The sequence below is a fragment of the Convolutriloba macropyga genome, chromosome 11 (genome assembly GCF_964194025.1).
Source record: "Convolutriloba macropyga chromosome 11, txConMacr16.3, whole genome shotgun sequence".
NCBI classification, from domain to species: Eukaryota; Metazoa; Xenacoelomorpha; order Acoela; family Convolutidae; genus Convolutriloba; species Convolutriloba macropyga.
This window is the reverse complement of record NC_134478.1, coordinates 15,085,226-15,097,499: the sequence shown is the minus strand read 5'-3', so window position 1 is coordinate 15,097,499 and position 12,274 is coordinate 15,085,226. Positions and strand designations below refer to the sequence as shown.

At 34.1% G+C, this 12,274-nt stretch overlaps 1 protein-coding gene across 1 annotated transcript in view; it reads right to left on the bottom strand.

Moving 5' to 3' along the window:
- Positions 1-12,274, bottom strand: part of LOC142349998 (uncharacterized) — a 211,291-nt gene that overhangs the window by 67,080 nt on the left and 131,937 nt on the right. Inside the window, exon 23 of the mRNA XM_075401883.1 lies at positions 1-151. Within this exon, the coding sequence (XP_075257998.1) occupies positions 1-151 (151 nt within the window). The remainder of the gene's footprint in view (positions 152-12,274) is intronic.

The window sequence follows — 12,274 nt, the reverse complement described above, 5'->3', positions numbered from 1 at the left end:
CTGGTTTTGGGTTGATTGTGACTGTAACGGGAGAAACAGAAACCGAGAGGTCAAATACTTCATGGTACACACTCAGTGTCAAAGCCACGATCATTGTGTTGTTATCCGTGTAGTTGTGTGCCAATTCAAGACATTTTAGCCCAATACCATGCTAGCAAACACAGCACCAAATTTGTTCACAGATCTGGGTGTGAGCGGTAAAAATTAATCAAACTTATTAATAAGAAATGCGGCAACTGCCTTGAATTTCCCGATTGACTCTGCGGTGAAGTATAACAATTGCCCAGATTATTGTGCCACCATAGCTGTTTCGCAACAATTTAATTTAAGTCGCGCTTAAATCCACGTGTACGAACCAAGCTGATCTGATCCGAGGTCTGTTGCAACTAAAACTTCATCCTGGGATCATAAAGTCTATCACAATTATCAAATCATTTCACTCGATTAAAAATTAGGTGTAAATTCCCACTAACAGTCGAAGTTATTATTTGGCACCTATCGTTCTTCTGATTTAGTCTTAAAATCACGCCTAGATATAAATGTTTCTCTTGCCGCTTTATCATTTTCGAAAAAAAAATTTTGAGGAGCAACAGTTCAAAAAAAATGTCGAGACATCTTCAAAAACAATTTCTTCCCCAAAAGACTTTCATGATAAAGGATACTGCATCCAAGCAATTATTGAAAGGACGGAAAATTGTGAAGAAATGGACAAATATAATGGCTATGCTTGTTTTTGTCGACTTAATAAAAACTTTTTATACTATAAATCACAAACTTTCGTGTAGAATTATAAAGTTCAGTGATTAAATAAAGTGCATTCTCTTCAATTATCTTCATATAAGAGGCAAACTTTATTAAAACTATTATTATTCAATAGCCAAAATTCAATTATTGGATTTGGTAGACAGAAAGTTTAACAGCTATGTATTTGTTGAAGGTGGTTTTCCACTCAATTTGGGAAACTTTTTTCTTATAAAAGCTGCCGTTTGCCAATATTGAATAATGGGTTCGAGTTTGTGGCCACAAGCGTCATTAAACCAAAGGGTATAAAATTGCACGTATGTATCTTGATAAAAACAACTTTCGAAGGAGTTTTTCTCCGCTCATTTTGTAACAACAACTCCGAAACAGTTTTTGATGGTTTTAATACTTTCAAAAACTACGCGATCAAGAAACGTGGTAATACCCAGCTCTTGTACCAGCATCCAAAACATTTCCTTGAGCAACAGAATGATTTTGTGATTTGTTTTTGTTTTATTCATGGTAACTGCTATGTTAGACATAAGGGTATAAAAATACGTTTTCAATTGAGCGCAAAACTGTAGACAAGCTATTCTTTTCCCATCCTAGGGAGGTGTTTTTATTTTTTTTATTGATATCAAGTACTTAAATCGTTTTCTCTATCTCGGTCATAGCTGCTTCTTCTCTATAAAATAGTTTATAGAGCCATGGGCACATTCATTGTAATTTCACAAAATTGATGTTTATAATGTAACTGTCATGTCATTCAAACTTATTTCAATTTAACGGGGATTTTTTTGATATTTTAAAAAGCTTGTAGATAATTTCGGCAAACACACGAAGTTTGTATTGAAATCTAATAAAGAAAACTTCTCAGTGACAAAATGATATTTCGAAAAAATTATGAATTAACAACCACCAAACAAAACCAAACAAAAACTCAATATTAGGACGTCAAACTGTGTTTTTTTTGTTTGCTTCTTCAATATTTTACGGACACCAGATCAAAACTTTCCAATTTTTGCCAAAAATGAGTCATCTGGAATAAAAAATGTACTCAAAAAAGTTTGAGAACTTTTTAAAATGCAATTACACAAGAAGTATGTAAAACGAAAAACTGCACGAAAAGTAAAGCGAGCTAAGAAACAAAACAGTGAAAAACTAATTTAAAAAATGAATGAACATATGACTTCAACAATAAAAACTTGTCGGCAATTTCAAAAATTGTCAATCAACAAAGATATGCGCCAGTAAAAAACTGAGCCAGTAAAAAAAATGCGCCAGATATGCGCCTGTAAGCTGGAAAGTTTACAACTAATTTTGCACATAAAGATTAAGACAAAATTATATAGACGCATCTAGAACACAAATATAACTTTTTCGTTTGACTCGAGAGAGAAGACACTGAAAGCAGCAGTCAAATAGCCTGAAGTAACAAAAACTTCCCTTCCTAAAACCCAAAAATGTACAAATGCCTATTTCTCACTCCGTTTAAAAGGCAGCTTCGAAAAACAATCACGCTTCAAACCTATTAGCAATTTATCGCTCTCTTCAACTACTACATTGTGACAAAACTCACCACTCTAGTTTGACTGCTGACTGACATTAAAATGTTTGAAAAAAGAGATTCGAAGACAGCTGATAAAACATAGAAGCAAGGCTCCATAATCGACTCGAAGTAAAAACTATTTTACACTTAGCTTAAAATAATCTACAAACTATTACCTTCATATAACATTCAACTTGAAACAAGAAACAAAAAAACCAATTTAACAGGTAAAACAAATTTTGAAGCTCATTTCATGGAAACTCTTCGATAGTTCCGACTTCAAAAGAATTTTTATAATAATTTTCTAGAAGGATATAATTTCAATCAACAAAAAACTTAACATTTAATGCGAAAACATAACCAATGATAGATCTCGGAAAAAGAGCAACATCAGACAAAAAAAGTAAACAAAGATACCTAAAACCTGACAAAAATTGTAATAATATTCTCTAGGAGTGCTAAAATCTCACAATCTGTTTTCATCCAACTTTAAAAAACACTTGTTGTTGATTGATTGGCATCCACACGCCACCCGAAACAACTGAACTCTTTCAGCCTATTATTTTCAACTAAGACGAACACAATGAAATCAAAATAATATCAACTTTACTGATATCAAGTACTTAAATCGTTTTCTCTATCTCGGTCAGAGCTGCTTTTTTCTCTATAAAATAGTTTGTAGAGCCATGGGCACATTCATTGTAATTTCATAAAAATGATGTTAATAATGTAACAGTCATTTAATTCAATTTTATTTCAATTTAACCGGGATTTTTTTGATATTTTGAAAAAGCTTGTAGATAGATTCAGCAAACACAGGAAGTATTTAATGATATTTTTTTGATATTTCAGCAACAATTTGAAATCTAACAAAGAAAACTTCTCAGTGACAAAACGAATTTTCGAAAGACTTATGAGTTCAACCACCGCCAAATAAAACCAAAAAATCTCAATATTAGGACGTGAAACTGTGTTTTTTTTTATTTGCTTCTTCAATATTTTACGGACACCAGATCAAAACTTTCCTGCACGAAAAGTAAAGCGAGCTAAGAAACAAAACAGTGAAAAACTAATTTAAAAAATGAATGAACTTATGACTTCAACAGTAAAAATTTGTCGTCATTTTTAAAATTTGTCAGTCAACAAATATATGCGCCAGTTAAAAAAACTTTTAAAAAAGTATACTACTAAAGAAAGTTAAAAAAAAAGTTAAGTGCGCCATTAAAAAAAAACTTTTCAAAAACCTCTGTTGCTGATAACAATCAAGTACAGCAACAATTTTTGTATAACTATTGACCCAATGCTTATGTAAAATGCTTATCCCATACAACAAATTTGCCGAATTCAATGACATCCAACGCAAAAGAGCTTAAAATAATTGACAAAAATCAGAATCATTTTTAAAAAAATGTCCTCAAAGTAAAAAAAAACCTAACAATACGTGAAAATCTTTAACAAAAGCATAGCCTACAAATTGAGAGTCAATAATACCGTCATAAATTTAATTAGATGAAAGAAGGATAAAAATACTAAAATTACCACAAAAAATTCGCTATATTTTTTTATGATAAGCCAACAAAACGCACAGAAAAAGGAGTGGAAGCTGGGAAGTTTACAACTAATTTTGCACATAAAGATTCGTAAAAGCCACTTGCTAAAATTTGAACCATTTATACGATTCATACTTGTCACATCAACAACCAATAACAGCATTAAGACCGATGCAATAAAACCTTACTTGTAAAAATAAAATAACAAGTGAAACAAACGCATAAAAGCAAATTTTAAAAAAATCGAAACAATTAACTAATAAATTCAAAAAATATATAGCTTTGAACTGCAAAAAACATATTTTTAGTAACTTGCAGCTCCTTAGCAAGCGATGAAACTGGCCAATAATGAAACCAAGTGATAAAGCAATAGAAGGAAAATGCGCTAAAATATGAAAAGAAATCATTAGTTTTCTGATCACAATTGGTTCCAACGTAATAAAAAACACTAGCTGCTGGTTTAAGGATTATAACAAATTTATATAGACGCATCTAGAACACAGATGTAACTTTTTCGTTTGACTCGAGAGAGAAGACACTGAAAGCAGCAGTAAAATAGCCTGAAGTAAAAAAAACCTCCCTTCCTAAAACCCAACAATGTACAAATGCCTATTTCTCATTCCGTTTAAAAGGCAGCTTCGAAAAACAATCACGCTTCAAACTTATTAGCAATTTGTCGCTCTCTTCAACTACTACATTGTGACAAAACTCACCACTCTAATTTGACTGCTGACTGACATTAAAATGTTTGAAAAAGGAGATTCGAAGACAGCTGATAAAACATAGAAGCAAGACTCCATAATCGACTCGAAGTAAAAACTATTTTACACTTAGCTTAAAATAATCTACAAACTATTACCTTCATATAACATTCAACTTGAAACAAGAAACAGAAGAACCAATTTAATAGGTAAAACAAACTTCGAAGCTCATTTCATGTAAACTCTTCGATAGTTCCGTCTTCAAAAGAATTTTTAAAATAATTTTCCAGAAGGATATAATTTAAATCAACGAAAAACTTAACAATTAATGGGAAAACATAACCAACGATAAATCTCGGAAAAAAATCAACATCAGACGAAAACAAAGGAAACAAAGATACCTAAACCTGACAAAAATTGTAATAGTATTCTCTAGGAGTGATAAAATTTAACAATCTATTTTCATCCAACTTTAAAAAACACTTCCTGTTGATTGATTGGCCATCCACACGCTACCCGAAACGATGGAACTCTTTTATTGTCAACTAAGACGAACATAATGAAATCAAAATGCCGCAAAACCAGCAAAAAAAACAATTTCAACCGAAATACACTAGACACTTAAAACATGAAAAAGAGTACAAAAACTGCTAAAAAAGATTAAAACTGCCAAATCACAAAAGTGCACAGATTGAGTATAAAATTTTATTGCATGATAAAGATAGGTCAAAAATACTATCAATCGTAAAATTACTTGTTAGTATGGTTTAGAAAAATCACTTTACCCGAAAAATAAACGCAAAAGTAAAAAACTGCTTCAAAAAAGCCTGATGTGATTAAAAATATTTTGCTTGCTTAGCAAAAACTTTTTCACACCTACTTTTTTTGCTCACTGAAAAACGCTGCATTAACAAAAAACTCATTCTCTTCATTGCATTTCATTTCGTTCAACTGTTTAACCTATAAAGCTAGTTTTTAGGTACGGCGTTGACTTTCACATCCTGTTTCAGATGCACTCTAGAAAAAAATTATGCATGAAACTGGAAACGTAACCGAGTGGGAGAATTTCTCTCAAATGACCGGCGAGTATTTGGCTGCGGTAGTACCCAGCTGGGGCTCAGAGATGCTTGTACTTGATTCTGGGGGTGGGGTGCTGTGCGAGCGTTACCTGTTTAGCCGGTTTTTGAGGACGAAAAGTCAAATGGGTCAGACAAAAAATCGGTCACGCGAAAAATCACCTAAAAACCATAGGACTAATATAATTGCTACAAACATTGTTTGAGAGCAATTAAACAATCTTCATGAAAGTATTTCTCTAATAATCAGCACCTTCGGTTGATGTGCAAAGTGTTTCGAACGGGGGCCATCGGCGCCGATAACCGACAGAACATGTACAGGGACCTTTGAAGGGTGAGTTGGTAAAAATGTGATTCGAGAGAACACTGCCTGAGGGCGGTGTAACCGTAGAAACACCTTTCTAGTTCACTTTTAAAACCTTCCAAGGTCACAAAAAGTTGAGTTAGAGTTGAGTCACACTTGAAAACTTTGGCTCCGTGGTTCTTGCACCATATGGTACTTTCTACCACAAACATAAAAGAAGCAGCTACTGGAGAACCAACTGCCACTTAAAACAAACAGCAAACTTGGTGAATAAATACTGAATCACCAAATGGTGTGTTATTTTCATCCCGCAACGTCAGATGTCGTCAACCATCTGACGTGGCGCAGATGGTTCTCTCTCGAAACGAAGTGGAGAGAGAGAAATCTCTGAATTGAAAAAACAGAACACACCGAGAATCCTGAAAATCAGTTGGCAGAAAAACTGTTAAAAAATAGCCAAATTTTTGACTTGTAAAACTCTACTTACTTCCGCACATTCTCCTCACAAACAAACTCTCAGACTAAACTTTAGTTTTTTTTTCTAAAATCTAATCCGACCGTCCTGAAACTAAACTGGTAAGCCAAACTTAGTATAGCTCATAAGTTCCAGCTATCCCCGCTGATTTGAGAACGAAGAGCCTTTTATAGATGTTCAATATTGTAGCTTTATATTTTAAATATTATTAGATTGGAACGGGTTTTCTAACTGTATACATAACTTGGTGAATTAATAACTTATTTAACCACATTAGTAATTTAACTGAGACTTATACGCACTAATCGGTAAACCAAGAGCGATAACACAGCGATTGGTTTACTTTATCATTTTCGAGGTTGTGGACAATTCGGATATATTCTGGATACAGCCCCGATTATGATAACTGGTGCGACCAGAGGAAAGAATCACGCCTGATATTTTGTTTTTAATTATCTGATAATTCGGTTTTAACAAATAGCACGCGCGTATACCGTAATTGCACCGCTTTTATTGAAATCAACTGCTAGCAGAAACGAAAAGAATAAATTATCAGTCCAACCCAATCAGGCAAAAGTTTCTTTACTCTGTTAACACTATTTTTACCCAGGTGGGATATTTCTAATAGAGAAGTTAGTTGTTTTAATCGATTCTAACCAAACTTAGATATTGTTAGCTCTCTTCTAGATTTATAAACCTTGTCGCTTTTTCATTTTAAGTTTACTATTCTAGCACCTCTCATCTTTTGATAACTTAGGTTTTAACAAATGAATTAATGGACAATGTGCAAACCATAATCGTTGAACATCTGAATATCACAGTTACAACAAATAATAAAACGGGCAAAGTGACACGATTCATAACAAACAATAGCACTTTCCTAGCAATTTTCTACAAATTTGAGCCAACTTCCTTTGCGAATTTTTTTATCACGTACATTTGGAATAACCCTGAATTCTTCAATATACTAAGCTTACTAAAGATTCCAAATAGTAATATTGAAATACCCTCATACAACACAATAGATATTACAAATATTAACCAAAACACTTCTGAATTATAATTAATAAATTAATTTATAATTAATTAATAAATATATATATATATATTTATATATAGAAAACTTTCACTATTTAGCTGAATTAAAACGTGCTACAATTTTTTTCACCTTGTACTGTTAGCACTTCAAATTTATAGGTCTTCAGGCTTTCTAAGTAAGTCACAAGTTCGATAATTGTCCTCACGCATTGTTCATTGCACAACGAACATTATGATGCGATCCACTCAATGCAGTTCTCTAGTCCTATAGGCTAGAGGTCCCACTTTTGTTAGTAAGTTTAGCTGGGGCCTGAGTGGGTGAGGCTGCGGGTTCTCTTTTGAACCAACGCATAGGCCGAAGACGGGGATTGTCGAACATATATAGGTAACAAAGCCTGATTTCTCATAGAAAATAGCGCGTTCTAATTCAGCTATAACAATATAACCCAATACACATAACCACAAAAAAAAAATTATTACACAAACAAAATTTTAAAACAAAATTTACGGTCTTAACTTTAATCAAAAATGGCAAACGTAGTAGCATATCCCGACATAGCACTTGAAAAATTTACCGGTTTAGACCCATCAGAGGACGCACAAGACTTTATCAACCTTATAATAAGAAAAATACAATTCTCTCTCGGAACTAGACCAGCAGCTGACCCTGACCAAGCCGCAGTTTATGATGCTAGGCAGAGAGCACTTTTCGGTTCGGTTTTGCGAGGACCCGCCGCGCAGTGGTTTGAATCATTGAATCCAGCATTAGCGTGGAATGACATCCGAACGCAATTCATAGCCAGGTTTACAGATGAAAAGGATAAGTATAGAAAACGGATTGAAGTAGAAAACTTAAGGAGACAACCAGAAGAGCTAATCAAAAGTTACATACACAGATTAACCAAAACAATAGAAAAAGGTTGGCCGGATCCCGATTTCAATGAAGCCTTCAGAGAGGGAAAAAGTATGGAATATTTTGTTAGAGGACTAACACCACCCGCTCTAAAACAGAAAGCACATCAATTTCTAATCGAAAATGTAGGTGCCACTTGGCAACAACTTAGAGATCATGTATCGACTAAAGATTTGAGTTTTGCAGTGAGCAGTGAATTTACTGGTACATCATCCAACAGCATGGATAACAAATTAGAAATTGAAGGTCTAAAAAATCAGATCAGGGAACTAACAAGTTTAATGAAAGACCACAAAATCAACGCAACATATAATAACAACAACCCCCGAATGAACCAAAATCAAACCAGATTTTGCAAATATTGTCGAAAGTCTGGTCACACAATTGCATACTGCTACAAACGCAAAGAAAATAAAGAACAAAACAAACAGCCTCCCTAAACCAGAGATAAGTTTACAGATAATTATCGTCAAAACCGAGGTAGATCACCAGGACAGCAAAGTCATTACCCGAACAATAACGATCGAAGAAGAGATAATTATCCAAGTGAAAACAACAGACAACACACTCCTAATTATAGGAATAACTCTCCTCATCCATCCAATTACACTTCATCAAACCGACATCGGTCAGGTAGTTACGACTCTCGAGATAGACAAAATCAGAGAGATTCATACAGGTCTGATAGAAATAGTAGCAGAGATAGACCAAACAGTGAGCAGAGATACAGAAATTATTCAAACGAACGAAGCAATGATTCAAATAGACAAGGTAACAGACCTAACAGTGGCTATAACTCACGAGATAATAGCCGAGAGCGAAGTCCTAAAGTGCACTTCATGAACAATAGCTCTAGTTCCTATTTCAGCGATGATGAAAACAATCATGCTAATTTAAACTAGACCAGTCTCCGTCATGCTCTGAAACTAATAACACTAATAAAATCATCAACAAACATATTTATATTAACTTATACCAACCCGTCGGAGACAAGAATAAAAATAACGGTCTAGAAACCCAGTTCCTTCTTGATACAGGTGCAACCAGTTCTATTATTAACTACTATACATACAGTGAAATATGCAAAACACAAAAATTAGATCTTGTCAAAATAAAAACTAACACTGTAGCCGTTAACGGAGAAAAACTAAAGCTCTTGGGATATATTACTTTCAATTCATCATTCGACATAGAAGGAAAATACAACGTGAAAATAAAAACATGGGTTTCAGCCAAAGACGGATGTAAGCCAAACATTTTGGGAATGGACTTTCTTGATAGCTCTACAAAATCAATTGATATTTCAACACCAAAAATTGAACAAAAAATTTATCCCGGCATTTTCATTTCACTTAGCAGATATCAAACTAAAAGATACCTCTATGTTAGTCTCTACAAAACGGTTTTTATGGACATCCAACTTCATCTAGCTCCCCAAACAACTCGTGTCATCACCATAAAGCCCACTAACGAATTTTTCCGAAAAGGAACATCCTTTACTATTGGATCAGAGTTACAGAAAAAAGGTATTTATACCTATAATGTAAGATGTTTCCAAAAGGAAAAGGAGTTACCTATAATGTTAAACAATCCGCAAAATAATAAGGTTGTCATTGCTAAAGGCCCAATAGGTCACACCTTAGAGGACATTCAGATTGAGCCAAAGAAAAACTTTACAGTTGTAGACAATCTTGCTTTTATAGACCATCTTTTGACTAGTGAGACCGATTGGAATCAAGTTTTTCATGTAAGTGAAAATTGTGTTTCTCCAATAATAAAACCTAACTCGGAAAAAAATATTTCAAATCACAAAACTAATAAACAGAAAAAAACTGAAAAACGTAAGCGTGAACAAGACTTTACTGACAATTACGAATTAGAAACTGATTTCAGTGACGATCTAAAAAATTTAAAACCCCACAGTGAAAGAGAGGATAGTTTGCGACCCATTGAGGTTAAACCAGAAATAATTGGCCGATTTTCAGATACAGACCAAACTTTCCTTAAAAAATTTGATTTTAGCCAATCAGACATCTCTGACCAAAAACTGTTACAGTTATTGGAAACACTAGTTCATAACAAAGACGTATACCCACAACATAAATATGATGTTGGAAAAATTAAACAAAAATTCAACGTAAAACTATTGCCCAACGTCACGTTGTCAAAACAAAGACCATCCAAAGTACCCCTTCATTATCAAGAAAAACTAGAAATTCTTTTGGATCAGTTGTGCAAAACAGGTATTATCCGTGAAATGGGAAACGAAAACGAAATGGGTTCCGAGTTCATTAACCCGATAATAATCCTCCCTAAAGGAAATACCATAAAACTCGTAATTGACGCACGCTATCTAAATTCAATTACTGACCTCAGCAGATATTCATGGCCCCTAGAACCAATAGGAAGCCTATTGACTAAGCTCAAAGGGAACTACTTCACTACTAGTGATTTGTCTTCAGCTTACAATCAAGTCCCCCTCACCGAGGAGACAAAACAGTCAGTAAGTTTTGTAATTGGTTCAAAACAGTACACATTTGAAAGAGGTTTTTACGGCCTTTGTGGTCTTCCTAACTTCTTTAGCCGAATAATGACTATTCATTTTGCACCACTAATAAAACGAAAACAAGCCATAACTTACATTGACGACACTATCATGCAAGCTCAAACTGAAAACGAAATGTTTGAAATTATTGAAAACTACCATTTATTATTAAGAAAAGCAGGTTTAAAAGCGCAACCCGAAAAAACTAAGTTTTTTCTTAGAAAAGTTCAGTTCCTTGGCCACATTGTAGGCAAAGAAGGAATTCAACAAGTCAAGAAAAGGGTAGCAGATCTCAAAGCCTTGAAATCTCCAGAAAACAAACGTGATGTAATGAGAGTTCTAGGATGCTTAGGGTTCTACAGCATGTACATAAAAAACTTGCATGTAGACTGTAAACCATTCTACGACTTAACCAAAACCGAAACTAAGTTCGAATGGACAGCGGAACATGAAAAACTTTTCCAAAGTATAAAAGACCGCATTAGTGAGGACACCATACTAGCTATACCAGACACAAAACATCCTTTTCACGTTCACGTAGACGCCTCCTCAATTGGCGTTGGCTCTATCCTAGTACAGGAATTTCCTGAAGGGAAGAGAATAGTGTCATTTAATTCCAGAATTTACACTAAAGAAGAGCAGAAAATGAGTACCACCGCACGTGAACTATGTGGTGTAATTTCAGCACTTCAAACATACGAGCACTACATAATTGGCTCGCCATTTCCTGTTTATGTTTACACGGACCACAAACCACTAATGTACTTATGGGGAAGACGAGGGAAACTCTCCCATCGTTTTTTTAGATACCAATTAGTGATTTCACAGTTCCAAAACCTAAAAATCATTTGGACTGAAGGAAAGAATCTAGCTTTTCCCGACATTCTAAATAGAAACGTAAAACTGAAAGATCTTGACAAACATCAACTAAAACACAAAAAAATACCAAAAGACATTTCGTTCTACGACCAGAATGGAAACGAGGAAAAATACTTCGTTCTCCATGACAGCGAAAAAGGCAATGCCGACGATTTTTACCCAATACTTAAAGAAACCAAAACAGGTCTAGCAAAGTATACATTCAAAAACGACCAATTGACACAAGAACGTTATAAACCAAGCAAAGCAACAATTTGTGGAGTAACAAATCTTGTCGACTACTTCTCACAAGGTTCTGCAATTAATGATTTTAAAAAATTAAACGATCAAAAACAAACAGCGACTCAAATTGAGACCAATGAATTGGAAAAAACTTCTAACAATTCCTTTTTAAACTCAGGAGAGGCTAATAGCGAAAAAAACTCTCCTTCAAATACAATTATTGAAGCAAATAATGAAAATTTTTGCCAAGTAATTGATGATCCAGACCATGAAATTCTTAC